The 20684-nt window shown below is 37.2% G+C and overlaps 1 protein-coding gene across 3 annotated transcripts in view; it reads left to right on the top strand.

Moving 5' to 3' along the window:
• Nucleotides 1-20684, top strand: part of fhod3b (formin homology 2 domain containing 3b) — a 168849-nt gene that overhangs the window by 109529 nt on the left and 38636 nt on the right. For all 3 annotated transcript variants that reach the window (XM_065246000.2, XM_065245999.2, XM_065245998.2), the window contains exons 6-10: nt 11235-11329; nt 12787-12898; nt 17793-17887; nt 17984-18127; nt 18626-18867. In XM_065246000.2, coding sequence (XP_065102072.2) covers nt 11235-11329; nt 12787-12898; nt 17793-17887; nt 17984-18127; nt 18626-18867 — 688 coding nt within the window. The remainder of the gene's footprint in view (nt 1-11234; nt 11330-12786; nt 12899-17792; nt 17888-17983; nt 18128-18625; nt 18868-20684) is intronic.

Below are 20684 nucleotides of genomic sequence, written 5' to 3'. Positions count from 1 at the left end.
GCAAATAAAACTTCCTCTCTTATGCTTTTGTTTTCTTTCAACAAGAGTTTGTTCTAATTATACTCTAAAGCCATTAACTTCCTGATTTGATTAAAGAGAGCGTGGTGATTGGAAACATACATAGGACCCGCGAGAGCATGTGACACTGTCTGGACTGTGTGTGGCAGTAGGAGTTTTGCTAGCATCTGTTAGAGTTTGTTTTCCCTGCTGGAAACTGTGCGGATGGTTACGGATAAATCCGTGTGACTTGTAGAGAAGTGCAGATCCGAAGCGTCTAACCTCCATCTGACTTCAGTTCAGGCCCACCTGGCTGACCTACATTCTGACAGTCTCACTCCAAACAGTCCCACACCAAAACACAGATTTACACGTGCACTCCAATATGTGCTGCAGGGGACAATGTTAGAACATATGCTAAAGTTTTCTTTACTATAGGTACCCCGACTATAAACACATGTAAGGCTTAATAGATTAACACTGAGATTAACACTGAGATGTGAATGTGAAATAAAAAAAAACGTACAAATGTCATAGTTTTAATAAACTTTGAAAATATCTTTTTTTTACATCACACTATGTCAAATGGTGTTCAATCAAAACCTGTTCTATTAATGCAACGTGGTAAACAAGTTATAAATGCAAACAGGCAGTAGGTGGCTGGCTGTATGGTTTTGTCATCTGCATGCCATTAAAATGACAAGAACTTCAATGTCTTCTGTTCAGTCCTTTCAATATTATCTGGATAGTAACATAAATGATGAACAATAGAGAAAACATACAAATGAAAGATGATCAAAATAAAGACGATCTGAGAGGTGAATGGGGAGTAAAACATTCTCACAATCGTATTTACTATAGTTAACTGTAGGAATATTTCACGACAACTATTACCAGAATGCACAACACACAGAACATAATGGCGGCCTCCATAGGTTAAAATGAGTATTACATGTTTTTTTTAATCAATTAAATATTTAAAGGGCACCTATTTTATTGCTAAAAAACAATGTTATTATGTGTATTTGGTATAATACAATGTGTGCGCGTGGTTTATGGTTAAAAACCCCATTATTTTCCACATACCGTTTATTTTTTAGCTCCAGATTTCACTCTCCTCCTAAAACGCACAAATTTGGTACAAAACTCATCGATTTGAATAGCTCTGTGTCTCTGATTGGCCAGCTAATCTGTACGTTATGATTGGCCTGAATACCTCTGACATTAGACGGAAATGTGACGCTGCTTACCATGTTTGAAAGATTCGCTCACAATGCAATGCTGACAGGAGTTAACTTACAGGCTGTGAATCTGAAGCAGGAGGAATTATGATAATGTCGGTCTTGCCTAAAATCCGTGTGTTTGTTGTTTGTGTGTAGGCCTAACATCCGTGTCTAAACATGTATGTTTGACTGTTTTAATTTACTAAAAAACATTGAATGATTAATAAAGGTCCAACAGGCAACATAATATAACTGTAATATAATGTTAGAAATATACAAAGTTAGTAATAAGGACTTACCAGCCGCAATTTAGATTCTGATGCCCGCTTACTATGTTGTTTACGGTAATTTAAGCAAGTTGTGTTTGAAAGGTCCAATACTCAATAAACAAAGCTTTTTTATCATATAACTGTGTTTTGTAAAGTTACGTGTTCATTAGAGCAACCTCACAAGCACATTAGAAATATACAAAAAAGAAAGTCATAAGGACTTACCAGACGTGATTTAGATTCTGATGTGCATTTACTCTGTTGTAGACAACATATAGTCCAACAGCTCATATTGCACGGTTCTCGAAGTTCACACGCCTTTAACAAGTTTACTGACTTACATACACATTCGTTTGGGTGGCACCCCAGACACACACATTAACACAGACATAAAAAACTCAGTTTTGATTTTTTTTTTATAAACGATAACATGACTTACAGTGAAATAGTACAACTAAATTATTTTATTTTGTCCTAATTTGCTCTATATATATTTAACTTTTTGGTGTTAAAGTTGCTTTTCTCTCTGACAAACTTTAATGGGGCGGTGCCTCAGTGCTCCCTATTGACCAGACGCCATTGGTTTCTAACAACAGGTTTCAGTAGTAGAAGACATATATAATGTATTAAAGCATTTAAGTCTTCATAGTCAAGGTACACTTTAACATCCAGTAATTTAAGACACCAAAATGACAGTTTTGTTGTTTTTAGTCCACGTGGCTTAGGTTTAGGGATCTCTACATGTACTCTATATATAAAATAAATAAATACAACACAAAAAACAAAGTTTTTTATATAGCACATTTAAAAACAACTGGTATTAAAATGTGATAAACCCTGTTTTTAAGTCATAAATATAAAACGTAGTTTACTCATCCTGCATTACACAGATTTTGGTCCAATCAGATTGTCCCTAGAATGAAAATGTAACCAATCATGGCTTTGACATAACTTTTTACCTTCAACTTATATCCATATTTGTTTTAATGAGAAATGCATCTACACAGGAAAGACAACTGTGGTTGTAAAGCAATTTAAAAAGTCTCCCATCAGTTTTAGTTTTTAAAATATTTGTTGTGGTATAAACATATGAGTATATGAAATATTTTCATGCACATGCTCTTCGATTCAGGCTTTAATCTTGAGTTTTACAGCACTGGCTTCAACCTGAACATGAAGTGAAGCCACCCTTAACCAGATGTTCTGCTTTGTCCCTCAGCTACAGCCAGACATACAGCACAGTATGCGCCAAACGTTTTTACTTTACAATTCCTCGCAGCTCTGTGGAGATTCAGTAAAGCATAAAGCTCAATAGAGACTCTGAATGCTGACATAGATACATGCGCACTAGACTTATAACGTATTGAATTGAGATACAGATTTAGATAAGACTGTATTTCAGCGCAAGCAGGTGTTTCCTGCCTCCGTTTCTCATGGTTGCAGTCTTTGTAGGTCATTAATATAAGACCTCGAAGGTGTAGAAAAAAGGATATGTTGCTACTTTGAAAGAAATAATCTGAACCTTCGGCCTCACACATTTACACGCCTATTTGCGCATGGGGTCTACATTTGCACGTGTGTGCATGTGTGTAAATCAGGAGAACATTTGGCCCTGGACCAAAGCATGAAGTCAGCCACTGTATGGAATATCAATCTATCGGTCGGAGTGATTCAGAGCGAAAATATAAACCTGGATTTATGGCTGCGAGCCGGCAGATTCGTGCATGTTAGCAATGCACTATATGGCCAGTGACTAATAGTTTCTACAACCTCTTACAGAGCTCAGTACTTTCATATGGCGTGAAGTGCTGTTACGATTCACCACAGTCTGTCCTTAAGCTATCCTAAAACATTATGTCCAACAGTTGTCTCCAACATTTCTTGGAATCTACACAAGTTAGTGAGTTCAGATGTGAAGCTTTCTCCTGATTGCTTTGTTTTTCCACTTTATTAAGGGTGCCAAAACATAGTCATCCACAAACAGTACCAAAAATAAGGCTCATACTATTTTCAACCACTCCTTAAGGGAATATAATAGCTTTTTTATTTGCAATGCATCCCATTGGAAAGAAAAATCGCAGATTGGATCTATTTAATGTCTTAATTATTTGTCCTAGACATGTATGAGAATAAAAGGAAAGCAACTCATGTGTCTCAGATATTTATCCTGAGAAAAAGACCAAGAAATCTCAAAAAAGTCTTTATTGGAGTTTCAGTAGAGATTTGTTAGAATCAAATGCCAATATTTTTGGAAATTTCAATATGAACGTTTCTCAAATCCAGATTATTTGATCTAAATCAATAATTTTACCTTTACATTATACATGTAACAGCTTCATACTCTTAAACCACTTAAACAAGTCTCATTTGTTTCTATTTTGCAGCAGAAACATCTGAAACTACTTAAATAAAATATATGAGAACCCCATCAGATATCCTGAGCTATCAAATTGCAACTTATAAGCAATACCACTTATCTTTTATATATATATATATATATATATATATATATATATATATATATATTTTTTTTTTTTTTTTTTTTTATATATATATTATATATTTTTTTTTTATATATTTTCTATATATACATCAAGCAGCACGTGACACGTTTTGTCATGATATGTGCATAAATTTAAATAAAAAAAAGCATTGAACTGTTTTGTACTTGGTCATTTTCTGATTAGTTTATTTAAACAGCATGCCTGATTGGCCAATTGGATCAGGTCATTTGTGATTGGACGGTCGTCAGGATCAGCACATGTGTATTTTGTGTCCTCCACAGATTCACCAGTTATGAGCTTAGGCAGTACCACGGTAATGGTACACGAGCAATTTGCAGAGGGATCGGCAGATTGCCTAATGATGAGATCCTGCTGAATTTACAATGTCCAGAAACAAATCCTAATGGAAATTTAATGTGCCCCGGTAATAAAGCTGTCTCATTAGGAAACCGGGAACCTAAATCAAAACTCGATCAAACGAGAACGGAAGTTTGAATGAACGTCAATGCTTACGGGAAGAAGTTCTTTGTCATCAGTTTTCCCTGAAAGCACCACCGCCGGTGAACTGGCCATCATGTCCGGCTGGGATGCGGGGGAGCGCATTCTTTCATTGTGGAAACATTTCCAGAGTGTTTCTGTTTTGTGGTTAAACATAAGAAATACTTTATACCTGGCTTTCACTGCACCAGTAGCCGAGCCAGATTTCGTTATGCTGGATTAAGAAACGTGTTGAGTGCAGTACTGTAAGGGTTCTGTTGCTTGTCGTATAGAACGGGACCTTGAGGCCTGTACCACTACATAAATAAATGTAGCACGCTGATAGATGGGCCTGAATGTTGGCTGACCCAGTTCTAGGGCAAATTTCGCAAGTAAATTAAACAGATGAAGTGGATGAAAAGAGCGTGAGGAGTAGAAAGTAAGAGATTTTTTGAGTTCCGTTCACTGGGAATGATATCAGACAAACCGGGATCTCCAGCTGTAGACCCAACCATGATCAAGGGCTTGTAGGTTTCAGAAAAGCAAATTTTAAGCATCATCCACCCAGCCAGAGTAATTACATGTAAAAATACTTCTACTTCTCCCTTAACAGACATTTCTGACAGTAACTTCAGATTAAAGGCTAAATATGTAATTTTCGCTAGAGGTTGCAAAAACATAAACAAAGGCTGGATGACACAAAGCTTGGAATGATGGTAGTTGTTGTCATGTTCATGGATGATGTAATGAAATGCTTTTAAAAGGGGCCTAAAAACCTACTATTTTAAAAGAGTCTGTTTGACTTTCCCTTTGTTGATTTGTTTTGAAAGTGTAGCACATTGAGATTTTTTTCAAAAAATGTAAAGTGCGTTATTAATAAAATGTATTATTATTATTATGAAAAAGTTTTATAACCGTAGCTTATACTGAGTCCTAAATTTTACTGGAAGCCAACGATGGGATTCTAAAACCGGTGTTATGGGAAAAAAATCTAGTTCCTGTTAAAAGCCTAGCAACAGCATTCTGAACCAGCTGCAGGCGTGAAAGTGATGCATTAGAAACACCGTATAATGAATCAGCGTATGACATCAAATTTTCATGGTAGCGACTCAGCAGTGTTGCTTTAAATCATTCTCAGCATACTTTATTGTTAATCACATACATTATCGGAGGCGATTTTCCACGATTACGAACCCGATTTTGCCTAGCTTTTCTTTGAAATTCAGCTCTGTGTAGTAAATGCCGCTCCATCTGGAAGCAGGTGATGGCAATTTACTATTAATCAGCGGACTGGCTTTACTGATGAAAACACATGAGAATCGCAGGTGATTTTTTGCGTGCCATATAGCATCGATGAAGTATCTGTGTAGCACCTGTGTAGAACCATATTATGGTATGTAGAACCATATGTGGTGCTATAGTGGTGCTATACGACCCCCGTATGGTTCTTCACAGGTGCTTTATAGCTGCTATATAGCACTTAAGATGGTTCCTCTATGATTACGAGCCAATAACCACTTTTAGTGCTATTTAGCATCGTCTGTTTGTAGGTGACAAAGAAGGAACACGACTACACTATTATTATGAATTTCTTTGGATTCAGATGTTGTTGGAAGCATTTGGGATAATGTGAATACACAAATTAACAAAATAATAAAAAACTGTTTTATGTGTGGATATTTTAATGCAAATGTCTTACCTCTTGTCCTCATTGGTGTCCAATGATCTGACTTTTCTTTGTAAGCTTAGAACTTCTTCTCTTTACTTACATTGAACTGGTAAGTCCAAGGAGGCTTCTATGTCGTTCTGCCGTATTGATAAACTATAATAGCAGAGAGGGACAAAAAGGACTAGCCTACCAACGCGTTTCCACAACGCATTTTCATTCAGAACATGTGAACCAGCTGAAATGGACAAGGAGATCAATGAGTACATAACGGCTACCGTAGTTGCAACACGCAGCTATGAAAAGCGAGGCGCTAGAGAGCACTGTTCGTTTGAATGCAAAATACAATTTTCCCACTAGATGGGGGAAAATCTTACTTACTGTCCCTTTAAGATGGCACACAAATGAGCAATCTTACATATTGTGCCATTAAGATGACATCCTACTTAGCAACTTTAAATACTGATATGAGTATTGTCTTGTTTCCATTGAAATAATGTCCTCTTTAGTTTCCGATTGAGAAAAAATAGCTAAATGCCTGATTTTGCTCTGTTCGTTAAGTATTTCAACCAATCCTACAGAGCAAAACTGGATCAACCAGTGTCCTACGGTCTGCTTTTAATTCAAGTGTCCTAACAAACAAGGATTTTTGTTTATTTATTGAGATTTTCCAACAGCTCTATATATTTACACATGCATAACACAATAAATATAAAAATTGAATTATGTAGAACTAAAGGTGCATTGTGTAACTTTTAGAAGGAGCTCTTGACAGAAATGCAATATGATATACATAACTATATGTATAGACCTTACAAAATTAAATGTATTGTTTTATTACCTTAAAATGAGCCGTTTTTATCTACATACACCTTACATGGAAGTCAGCATCATGTTTCTACAGTAGCCCTAAACGGACGTTTTGTCCCTACATTGTCTCAGATGACAACATGTTTGTCCTGTGGTAGCTTCTCATTGCGCTTCAAAATTGAGGTTGGTTGCAATTCGCAATCTCACCACTAGATGCTGCTAAAAACATATTACACCTTTAAAAATTTAAAATTGTAAGTAATATTTACCTTTGAACCGTTCAAAAACTCTTTGTATTTTGTATCTAAACATACTATATCTTATAGACGTGAATGAGCCCAGTTTACCTCTGCTCTTCTGTTATTCCGTCCCGGTAATCCTGTTGGGAGCGTTCTGGAATGTTCTGCTCTGTGAAGCATATGAAGAACAGCTCATTACACACATCAGCCGTCTCTCAGCTGCTTTCTCTGAGTGCTGAAGAAAGACCTCAGTGCTTCTTTACTAAACACCCTGACTGCCTGTCTGCAGGGTTAATCAGGCCTTTACAAACACTCTGTGATGTGGTTTGCTGTGATACAGAGTGAAACGTGTGTGTGTGTGGGTGTGTGTATGTGTTAGTCATGATGCACTGCGGCACCGTGTGAACAAGAGGTTGTGTGATGTCTAACCGAGCATGTCGTTCTGACCATATCAATATTGTTCTCAAGTAGGAAAAAATGTGTGGGGAATGTTGTCACAGACATGTGTTCAGTAATTTAAAAAAAGATGAAGAGACTCAACAGCAGCTACAGTACAGTACACACACCAGACACACGCACCTGGGAATCTTGGCCCGCGTGAGGTGCATTCATAACTCCTCATTCTCCCATGTGGAGGAACGAAATAGAAGATGGGAGAAGCAGTAGATGGGGTCACCTCTCTCTCTCTCTTTCTTTCTTTCTGTCTCACACTCTTTCTGGAAATCTGGCAGCAGGCAGGGCTACAGGCCCCAGATTAGAGCAACAGTTTAAGGTATAATCCTGAGCTTTATGCTGCACATGGTGCCAGGAAATGCCAGTCTACCAGGTATGCTAAATAGGTTTAATGTCATAGTTTGATCAGGAGGTTTTCCACAAAGTCAGATGAAAGTTAGATCAAAACATAAAGTGTATTTTACTTTAGGTGACCTAACAGACTTTAGGTACAGATAGTTCTTAGCATTTGAAAGGGAGGTTGGCATGAGCAAAAACAACAGGATGTGGGCATGTCCAGCAGAATAGTTCCACTTTAGGCTCTTGTAAGCTTCTGCAATTGACAGAGGATGAATTTTTATGATCAAACTCATTCTGCACAGTGCTCAAGGGCAACTCATTCGCAACTTGCTTGTTATGTGACTTAAACCACTGACTTTTGGGGTACAAGCCTGTCTCTCTAACCCAGGGGTCTCCAACCTTTTTGGGAGCAAGGGCTACCACAATGGATAAAACAATGTGGTGGGCTACTTTTTTGATATAGTCCAACTTGTATTGTTTTACTTGATGTTATTTTATTTTACTTGTTGACATGTTTTATGATTGTTTAAAATGTTAACATACATAAAAGAAGCCAAACAGATATAAAAATATTAAAACTCACAGACTCAGACCATGTTGGAGAGCACTGCTCTAGGCCATGACTGCCCCAACCATAGACTGTAAAAAAAGATGGACTACGCCCATTTTCTCTCTTCCACTGGTTAAAAGTGAAGCCGCCAGTTGCCCGATACGGCACTGACATCTTAGGTCTTGAGTCTGCCCAGTAGCAATTTCGGGACCAGTCCTGCGCAGTAGTGAGCAGGAAGTAAAGAGGCGAAATCAAGACCCCGCTCTCGCAGAATGCCCATATCACAGCTGTCAATCATGACGTGACACCTCCGTTTTTATAGCATTAAAAAACTAAAAACAAACTTATTTTAAAAACAAACACTTGAATTTACATCAGCGTGATGATAAAAACTACAGTAAATGGAAGAAACCAGCTTCGGAAAAAAGATAATTGAAGTGTAATTCAATTGTTTAGTTGGTCTCAAGTCCCATTGAATAACAGGGGGGGGGGGGGGGGGGGGTTTATGACCTATACTGGGACCAGTTACTGGGGGGCGACCGAGACCTTTTGGCTTTACTTTTCAGGTGCGGCACGCTTTGCCCCAACCCTATATATCAACATATACAGTACTGTAATGACATAACATTACATCCAGTAGCATTAATGTTCATATCTTGTCTTCACACGATACAAATTTGCGGGTTAGAGTTTTGAACAACTTGAACATTGAAACGTGCCGGAATGTGAAATTTTTTAACACATTTTATTTTACTTGCCATTTCTTAAAGGGCACCTATTTCATTGCTAAAATGTTATTTTGTGTATTTGGTATAATACAATGTGTTGCCATCATTTATAGTTCAAAAAACACATTTTCCACATAAAGTAAATTTTTGTAGCTCCAGATATCCCTGTCTCCCTGAAACGCACTGATTTTTTTACAAAACTCATTGATTGGAAAAGCTCTGTGTCCCTGATTGGCCAGCTAATCTTGCGTTGTGATTGGCCTGAATACCTCGTCAGCCGGAAATGTGACGCTCCTTACCATGTTTGAAAGATTCGGTCACAATGCAATGCTAACAGGAGTTAACGTACAGGCTGTGAGTCCAAGCGGGAAATGATAATGTCGGTCTTGTCTACATCACCAATCCCAGGAAGAAAACTGTTGCCTACAATCCGTGTGTTTGTTGTAGTCCAAGAAAAGAGATTTACGTTGGAGATGATAACTCGCGTCATCGTTTACTTTAGGTTTTGTACCTTTTGCATATCATTAACATGTAATAATACACACTTGCACATCAGAGGAAATGTAAAAGTCGTGGTAGGTGCTCTTTAAATACGGCTTTGGTGAGACACAGTGTGAAGATAAAGCAGTCCATGTCAGCAACTTTATGTTTAGATTGTGGACTCATATTAAGATCTTAGTCTGCAGTATGTGTATGCATGCAGACTTTTTAATGTGAAGTGTGCGTGTCAGCCTCAGGTCAGACACCGTTTCAGTGTTTAGAAGATGGTTCTATCTGTATGTCTTTCAATGTGTGTTTACTGTCAGTATCTATGTCTATAAAATACAAAGGATCTCTGTAAAACTGAATTTATGAAATCTTCAGTGAGGATAAAGAGTATTTCGTCAGCTGGACTAAAGCTCACATCACCTTCAGGCATTGTTTCTCTGTATCTGTTAGTCCTTTCAGTTTTATTTCTTCCTCTGAATGATTTTAGTGGCCTCCCGCAGCGCTCCCTGAGCTCATGTTATGATGATCTTTATGTGTCCTGCTGCAAATGGAAGTCATGTTACGCTTGGGTGGACGAGGGCGCTCAAATGTTTTCTCCACAGCACTGCCACACACGCTGAGGCTTCAGGCTTGAGGAGCAATACTGTATTTAAACTGCACCGTGTGTATGTGTGCTCAGCCTGTGAAGCTGTTTGTTATGACTCCTGCCTGTCTACTGGATCTTAAACACATGCTGCCCTCTAGTCCCCCTGGGAAGCTCCTACTTACGGGTTCGGAAACCCTAATTACGATGTGATGTGTTCACGTAATTTTTATAATCTTTTCCTTTTTACTTCCTGACAAAACAGGAAGCTTTTCAACACTAGTAATAAAAGGAAAATCATTCAATTTGGTGTCATGACCTTTATGCTTATTGGTTTAGAACTTTATCTCGTGCTGCCCCAGAGAATGATGGGAAATGTAGTTTTGGCACAAAAGCTTGTTACTGACATTTGTCATCCTAGAGTGGTTATGTCTGTTCACTATGTGTGTGTTTATTTGTTTGTGTGTGCATATATCACACAGTACCAGATGGTTAAGATTGGCACTTTTCTGTACATATACTGTAGAGTACCACTCAAAACTGCACATGCATACAAAGTTTAAAGCAATCAGTATACAAACAGATAGTTTGTATACTGATTGCTTTAAACTTTGTATGCATGTGCAGTTTTCGTCCTCACTGAGACCCCAGCAGACCTCCCGAGAGTTGCTATGGAGAGTTGATGATGTTGTATGAAGACAATGGAAACACTGACCACAATAGTTTATCACTGGTGTGCAGATGCAAACATACACGCAGATGCTCTTACACATCAATGCACCTTGTGTTTGGAGCTGGAGCGTTGGAGGTTCTTAAGTCATCCCACACTGTTTTGCTGTACAGGCATGAATTATACTTCGAATTGTGCCGTTTTGCGTTAATATTTCTCTCTGTTTCTGTCTTTTAGCTCTTGGACAGATCATGCTGTATGTGGATGGAATGAATGGACTCATCAGACACAATGAAACTGTGGAGTGGCTTTACACGTTGGTCGGATCAAAGGTAAAAGACGCTTCAATCACTGAGTATCTTTCAGCACATGATGTTTAAGTAATAGGTGGACCGGTGAGCATAAAATGGAGCAAAGGCCTGCTCTGATAAATAATAAAATTAATGAAATGCAAATACTTAAACTTTGATACACTAAGGAAAGGAAGGCCACACATTCTTTTTAATTTGTACTTATTGATTTTACATACATTTAATTTTTTTGTTTAGGCTAATGAAAACTGTACACAAATGATGATGTCATAGTTTTACACTGAGCTGTATTGATTTTCTCTCCTGGTTCTGTCCAGCCCTCTAGTGGCAGCACAAGCACATGAGGGCATATATGTCTATGTCATACAGTATAATGGATATAAAAGGATGTCTGTGATCACAAAAACAACTTATGTTTGATTTGATAATGATGATTTCTCCATTAAGGGTTCATTATTTTTGCAAGGGATTCTCTGTTGAGTCCTATTACCTATCCACTGAGTACCGGTAAAAATGATACTCTCTAAGCAGCACCACAGTCTTATGTGTTTGTATGAAATGCAACATGTCAAAGCTAAAATGTGTTTCTGAGGTGACAGCGTCGACAAATACAAAATAGCAAAATTATATAGCAAATATAATGACTGTTTTTAAACAGATTTGCAGAAAAGAAAACGTAGAGATGAAAAGGGCTAAACAAAAATTGACATTGAGCTGGAATGTGCAAGTCATGAGTCATGTCTGGCTCTGAAGAGGTGAAATTCTACACCAGAGACAGCAGATAAAGAACAATAGGACAGATTAATTAAATGATTACCTTACAGCCAATCAAATACTGCAAAAAATGACTTTCTTACTAAATATTTTTGTCTTGTTTTTTAGTACAAATATCGTAAAATTCTTAAATCAAGATGTATTTTCTTGATGAGCAAAATGACCTAAGAAAATAAGTCTAGTTTTTAGACAAAAATATAGATACAAACTCAGAAAATCCCGCACACTATCTGCTTGCAAAAACGTATCAAAATCTCTTTTTTGGCAACAATTCGATTGTACACTGAAAAAAATAAAGGCTGGATACTTAAAAAATATAGTGCATCGTTTTTGCATCCACTTTTTTGAGTTAGTCTTACTTGAAATTTTAAGCAGTTGCATTATTAAGAATTTAGATATTTTTACTGACAACAATAAAGTCATTTTTTTGCAGTGAAACAGAGGTGAAAGATAAACATCTTAAACAAAGGTAAAATTCAAAGAAACATAAAAAGGCTTTCTGACCTATAAATAACATTTTGCTCTGCATTTGTCATGCATTCAATAGCCCGTCTAGTACCCAATTCAAAGGAGGCAAGACGTCAAGATATTCTTTTGGTTTCTGAAGACTCAAATTTGTATATTATGTGAATGTCATTTTATTTTTTTGTAAAGACAATGTATATGTTACACCTGTGTGTTTGTGTGTTTTTGTGTGTGTGTAGTTCCGGCTGGTGGTTAAAACCGCACTGAAGCTGTTGCTGGTTTTTGTGGAGTACACCGAGTCCAATGCACCTCTCCTCATCCAGGCCGTCAACACTGTGGACAGTAAGCAAGGTAACAAACTCCCCTTACAATCGATACACCACCGCTCAAAAGTTTTACAACAGTTACTTATTCTTGATTTATATTTTTTCCACATATAACACAGATGTAACAATGAGAATTATGTGATTACTGACATGGACTGAATAATGAAAAAAAATTATATATATTAGGGCTGGGCATAGATTAATCTAGAAAGTACTTTTTTTGCATAATATATGAGTTTGTGATGTGTGTAAATATTATGTATATTTAAACACACACACATACATATATATATATATATATATATATATATATATATATATATATATATATATATATATATATATATATATATATATATATATATATATATATACATTTAAGAAATGTTTTATTTAAATATTGTTTTTTTATTTATATATAATTTAGAATATATAAAAATATAAATAAATATATATACACATGTAAATGTTTCTTAAATACATACATGAATGTGTGTGTATTTAAACATACATAATAATTACACACAGCACAAACTCATATGTTTTGCAAAATATTACTTTTATTTTGTATGAGATTAATCTAGATATGCCCAGCTCTAATATATATATATATATATATATATATATATATATATATATATATATATATATTTAATAAAATGATAGTTTCTAATGAAAGAAATTATTATGTTGGCACAATATTTTTTTGTCTAGTAATTTCAAACATTTAAGCTTACATGGGAAACATTTCAGTCAAGTGTTGTAAAGCTTTTAAACGGTAGTGTATCAAGGGTTACTACATTTTACTAGGCAAGCCGAGTTATGTTTACCCAAAGGAAGTCACGCCAATAGGCAACCATGTTTGCAATGCCTCCGGGCAGTTATTTCAGTCATGCAAGACTAAAATCCTATCTACTTGAATGGGGAAAGACAGATCTCTAAAATCACAATAAAACAACATATTTTTGACTAACAAACAATTAAATCCTAACATCAACTGTACCATAACGTCTCTTGTATCCCCAGAATGTGTCTGTAAAGTTTCAGCTTAAAATACACCACAGATCTTTCATTATACGATGTTGAACATGGCCATTTGCTTGCAATAAAAAACACGCTGTTTTTATGTGTGTCTCTTTAAATGCAAAGAAAGCTTCAGTTCCCCTCCCCGTATGTAAAGTAGGAGGTAGAGCGCTTACACTTGTGCTTTGGACTACATCAAAACATGTGTCTCTGGCAGAAGGTTGAACTACGCACTCATAAGAGTGGTCATAGGTGGGGCATAATCAATGTGACATCACATTGAAAGGGGATCCCCAACAGCCCGTTGTGTGTGACTGTTTCAGTCTAAAGGAGGTTACACAAAGAAGAATAGATGGATTTGTATAATAACAGGATGTTTCTGCAGACACACTGGCGACTCACGTGCTCACTGTTTGGCAAGCGCCTCACACGACTCTGTTCAGAGCCCCATTCTCAGTGAATTATCAGTCTTTATTGATTGATGATTTTGGTTCTTTCAACTGGAAGGCGGGACTTCCATCACCAGAGGGGCCATATTGGGCATTGCATTGCCTCCTATTCACAGTAATAAAAGTGCTCAGTTTTGTTATATCCAACATCTTTAGTATACCTCATAAAAACTGACTCACATTAACATGCAATTTCATCACTTTATTTCAGTTCTTAGGAATTTTGGATTTTCCTGGCACTTTAAATCATCAGACCATCTCGTATTACTTTCACTGTTGCATAATACAAATATATTTAGCTGTGAGAGATTATTATGCAAAGATAATGACACTCAGCTGCTCTGTGTCTCTGGAAATCTCATATCTGTGCTTCATGGAGCATCACTCCCTGTGTGTGAGCCCAAGCGGAGCTCAGGCCCAAAATCTGCTGGCTGTTTAAAAGGTTTTGGAGGCACATGAGCCCTCCTGAGCTCAGCTTGTGTAATTGAGAAGGATACTAAGTTTCTCCTGCTGTGGAGTTGAGTTACATAAAGCTTATACGAAAGAATAATAAGAGAATGTGAAGGATGGTGACAGTGTGATGTGGGTGCACAGACTTTGAATCTTCTTGGACTCTGCTTGTATGATCGATGATTTGGTGCTGCTTTGGCAGTGCAGATGTTGGGCTGCCCAACAGCATAAATCAAAATCAACAGACTGAGCTCATGGAAAAGGTGTTGATGGGACCAAAGCTCCAGTGAAAGAGTTCTTCTTTAATACCGTTACATAAGAGAATAACAACTATTTCTGGTCTCCTGTTGAGAGACAGAGACATCTGAACAGCTCCTGCTAATAATCGTCGTAATAGACAGTTTCTCCCCAAGCTAATTCGGCTGAACCAGTCAATCTAGAGGTTATTTATTGAACTAACACATCCTGAAGTTTGACTTCTCAGAGTTTTTCAAAATAAAAGTGCATCAGGTTTAAATGTGAGGAGTTCCTGTCAGGATGAAAGTAACACTTGTTACTTTTGTCCCGCTGCTAATAGTGTTGCATTATGTTGAAAATTCATATTTGTGTTATATTACTTTCGTTCCAGCTGACAGGGTCAAAAGTAGCAATTTGACCCATCACAAAAACCAGTGACACAAGTCGGCAGCACAACTTTCGAGAAAATGAGAAAGAAAGGTGTTTTTTTTTTCGAAATTTGTGATTTTCGTTTTATTGCAGAATCTGTTAGTTGAGATCACGAAGAAGCCTCTCCATGTTTGAGATAGCAGTTTTTGTATATTTAAAAGCGTACATTTTGCAGTTGAAATTGTCTTGTTTTTCCGGAGATTCTAGCGTGCAGCTTATATTCTGTGTATATTTACATACTGGATAAGCGGGTGTTTTTGCCCCGCCCCCAAAGGGAACAGCGTGGCTCCTTAAAGGAAAAGCCCCAGCGCTTACGTGCACGCACTAAGATGATAGAGGGATGTATCAACTCTTCTTAGTTAAGGTAATAACATATTTTAATATTGAAAATGAGTAGACTATTCCTTTAATAGGGATAGTTTGCCCAAATATGAAAATAATGTCATTAAAGACGTTCGTTCATCTTCGGAACACAGTTTAAGATTTTTTTTACAATAGATTTAGTCCAAGAGCTTTTGTCCCAACCATTGAAAATCTATGTACGGTTTCCATGTCCAGAAAGTTAATAAAAACATCATCAAAGTAGTCCATGTGACATCAGTGGGTCAGTAAGAATGTGTTGAAGCATTGAAAATAAATTTTGGTCCAAAAATAGCAAGAATTACAACTTTATTCAGCATGGTCTTCTCTTTCGGTTCTATTGTGAACCGCGTGAAGTCACGTGACTGTAGTGACGCGGCTGACCTGTTCCTCAGACATGTTTGCTAAGTTTTTTTTTTCAAACTTACAGCGTGTGTCTCCCCAGACTGTAAACGAACTCGGGCGCACAAAACAAAAGAAAAACAAAAAGAAGCTAGGGCGGAACAGATAACAGTCAGCCGCGTCGTACGTCAGCCGCGTCACTGGCTTGCTCGACTTTATGCGGCGCTGCAGTCGGATGACCGCGAAAGTACCGCGAGAGCTCTTTAAGAAATCTTACTGAGTAGTTTAATTTCGACTCACTCTCACGGTACTTTGACGTCATCTGTCTGTCAGTTATTGCAGTGCAGCTTTTAGTCAAACACATATAAGTTACACAGAGATCGTTGAACTCTTTATATAATTGGCTACATGTTTTGTTTATCAATATTTTCCATGAAGTCATTGGCTGATGGAGGAACGAGCGAGAGATTGGTTACATCCCTAAAGGACGTCACATTTTCTACGCCGCTGTTTGGATTATCTATTATACTACCTCCCTATTTTAAATACAAACTTTGAAGGCGGGTTCATGTGTTTAACGGAACGTAAATTACAGGAGTGTAATCTCATATACCCTTACATGTTACGATGTAAATAGTCCTCAGATCGTATATTATATTCTATTACCAGACCTTCATGCGAAATCTGATGTAAACAATAGACTATATATCTATATTTCATGGATTATACGCATTTGTGGACAAAAATGATCATTGGATGATTCACACGTCTGAAACAGACTGTATTCGAACACAAAGGTAAACGTCATGTTTATTTTTGCATGTTGTCATTCGGACTTCTGACACAAAATACTACATATGATGCTAAAACATCTGTATCTCAAAACGGCTTTACAGGGGGTATGGCTTAGCTAAATGAGATGTAAATGAGCCCTATTGTCTCCCCCAGCTGGAAAGAAGAGTCCCTTTCATCTCTATTTTCTTGATTTGAGTTTTTCTGAGTTCCTAAATTCAAATGGCCACAACTTCTCCAAATCTTATCAGATTTCCATGTGTTACACATCGTTGGAAAGCTTACAAAATGCACTTTCAGATAACAACAACATCAAAATGGCCCAGATACGACTTGTGTCCCTACTTTCCGTGACTGGTCACATTTGTTCAAAATTTCACCTGGTATTGATAGACAACACTTGTGAGTTATTGACCACAGCAAAAATATATCTCTTTCTGAAACATTATTTTTTTAAATTTCATTTTTCTGAAAAATGGTACTTAAATATAAATATAAAAAGATATTTAATGTGAAATGTAGTGGAATGAAAAATATGATATTATGATTCAAAATCTATAAAAGTAAAAGAAAACAGATATTTAATATATGTACTTTAATAAATGAAAAATACTTTACACCTCTGTAGTAGACTAAGTTGACCTACTTGTATTGTCAGTATAATGTTTGTGGATGGATCATCACAATAGTGTTGGCAAATATTAGGCAGTCTTGTGGGTTGACATGTGGGTGTAACCTTCCTTATTGTCAACAGAATGTCAAAGGGGACCATCAAAATAAAGTGACACCAAGTTATGATAACATGTTGGATCTTTTCGCTGTGTGTTGTGTGTCTAGGCTGTAAGCCCTGGTCCAATGCCATGGAAATCCTGGATGAGAAGGATGGGATGGACACTGAACTGCTGGTCTACGCCATGACCCTTATTAACAAGGTACCTAGACAGTATTCTCTGTACAGTACATTCTCACTTGAGATGTTATTGTTCATTCATATTGACATCTTGTCTTCATATAAATCTGTTATCCAGACATTGGCTGGTCTTCCTGACCAAGACTCGTTCTATGACGTGGTTGACAGTCTGGAGGAACAGGGGATGGAGGTCTTGGCCCAGAGGCACATCAACAGAAAGGGCACAGACTTGGACCTGGTGGAGCAGTTTAACATCTATGAGGTTAGAATTTAGATTTACAGTAAGTTCAACATCTCATTCATCCTATTGACTGAATTTAAAGGTCCACTGTGTAGATTATTAGCAGCATCTAGCGGTGAGATTGTGAATTGCAACCGACGGCTCAGTCCACAGCTCACCCCTCCATTTTGAAGCACATAGTGACGCTACGGTAGCCGCCACAGGACAAACATGTCATCGACAAAATGCCCCCTATAGAACAGTTTGTCCATTTAGGGCTACTGTAGAATGATAGATGCGATTTTTATGTAAGGAGACCCGCGGTGTATGTTAATAAAACTGCTCATTCTAAGTATATAATATAAAATAATGTAGTTCATTTTTTAAGGTCTTTATACACCACTGATAATATAGTTATGTATATTATATTGCATTTCTATCAAGAGATCCTTCTAAAAGTTACAGAATGCACCTTTAAATGATCTGCTAATCCATAGACTGTGATGCACAATTTTGATGCTGTTGTTTCTCTGAAAATAGGCAACTCTTCGTCATGAGGATAGTGATGAAGAAGCTTCACCTCCTTCATCTGGACACAAAAGCCGCCGTCGGGCCAGCGTTGGGGCCACACCTGAGAGGCGGGGCTTAGAACGACGACGCAGCCGAAGACACTCGCTCCAAAATGGGAAAGGCCACACATCTGCTCCCACATCCCCCTGCCACAGCCACACACCCCATATCGTGCCCTTTAATGGCCAGAGGATAGAAAACATCACAGAAAGGTAAGAAGTGAACGATCAACTCTGAGCACACTGAGCACAGGTTCACTTTTAGCATTAAACACTATTATGTATACTTCAAGATATACTGATGGTCTTAGAAAGGGAAGCAGTTTTATGTTGGGTGTTTTATCACATTACCGTTTTTAGTTCCCGAACAAAGATGGAGAACTTAATAATGCTCAGAGGGAGACATGGAGAAAAACGGACGTTCAGATTAATCATGTACACACTTGGGAACCCGTAAAGCTTATAGAGGCTGAATTAGGAAGTTACTGAAATATATAGCTACCTGTACAATATAAACCATGCATGGTTCTCACGGTTGTAGCACAGCATGAGGTACGAGGTCCTGTCCTCATACAGTATATTTCTTTAATCATACAACCTAATCCACATGACTTGATTGCTTCAAGGGACAAAGGTGAGCTGCATAGATATCCATGCTTGGTATCATGAAAATACATCAGCCAGAGAAGTCGTCTCATGTGGTTTTTATCTCATAAGACTCTGATCCAATGTGTCAAACATCAGCAAGGGCATGAGCTCCCCAAGCAGGGTCACATAAGGCTGCTGTAGGAAGTGAACAGGCCATCCCATCTACTCTGTATGAGCGCTGCTGTGATTTGGGAGAATGTGGAGGTATTCTGTGTCTCATATTGAATTACAGTGCACTCTCTAGATTCACCTTCCTATGTGATTCATTGGAGCTGGCTGTCAGGCAGGCAAAATTAGGGCTCCCATCAGTGTTGTAGTATTATCAAATCCATAAAAGTTTTCAAAGGGAAACGTAATGCAAACATTGCAGAGTTAAATTTAGGTTATGTTTAGAATAATGTATAGTGTACTGGATATAACATTTTATCAGTGACAGATATTTAATGTAAAAAATATGTTTGTGTGCATTTTCCCAAGCACAGTTGGCATTTTAAAGAGGTGATTCAGGTACTTGGATATCCCAGATTGTGCACATTGTGTTCGGCAATAAATTTTGCTTCTGTGTTTGTGGCAGTACCTAATTTTTATTTGTCCTATTTCAAAAGCAAATAAACAATGCTGTCTGCAGGCACAATTCATTTTTAAACACTATTTAGATTTGACTAATAAAATTTTATTTAAACAAAGTAAATTTTATTGTGTTTCTTTTTCATTTGAAACATGTGACCTTCTGTATTGATATAAAGTTATTGATATAGACTCACACTACCACTAATTCGATCAGTCTTTTACAGTAAATCAAAAATTGAAAACATAAAATTATTTTGTTGTGTAATCCCATTTCATTTTTTAAAGACGTACAAAATTGTATAGATTTATGATATGGTTTATTTACTATTATACCAGTGATGATTAGTTATCTTTTGTCCAAATGTCTATATTCCTGTGGTAAAATTGTATGTTAGATACATATGGAAATCTAACTTTTGCCCATCTGAAAGCTGCTCTGTGCCTGCAGTCACAATAATGATCCCGTCCCAGACTCGGGGATACTTAATCACATCATTTTGTTGAGTTGCGCAGACTGTTTGTGCTTTTGATTATGATGGCAGGATCTGCTGTTAGTGATGAAGTTTGTAGGATATTTTTGGGTTTGGTTAACAGATGGTTGAGTTGAATTTGTCTTAGTCAGTCATCCGATCCTGTTGTCTGTGAGCTAAACCCACCGCAGGAAATTAGAAGGACCTTTGAAGTGCTATGTTTTTTATATAGTAATAATAAATACCAGCCTACTGGTATTGAATGATCGATGAGAGAGAGAGAAAGAGAGAGAGAGACTCTTGAGACTTGTCCACTTTCTCCTGAATATGCAGGTCGTAATA

Source organism: Paramisgurnus dabryanus, chromosome 13 (assembly GCF_030506205.2).
Source record: "Paramisgurnus dabryanus chromosome 13, PD_genome_1.1, whole genome shotgun sequence".
NCBI lineage: Eukaryota > Metazoa > Chordata > Actinopteri > Cypriniformes > Cobitidae > Paramisgurnus > Paramisgurnus dabryanus.
This window is presented reverse-complemented; position numbering and strand designations above follow the sequence as displayed.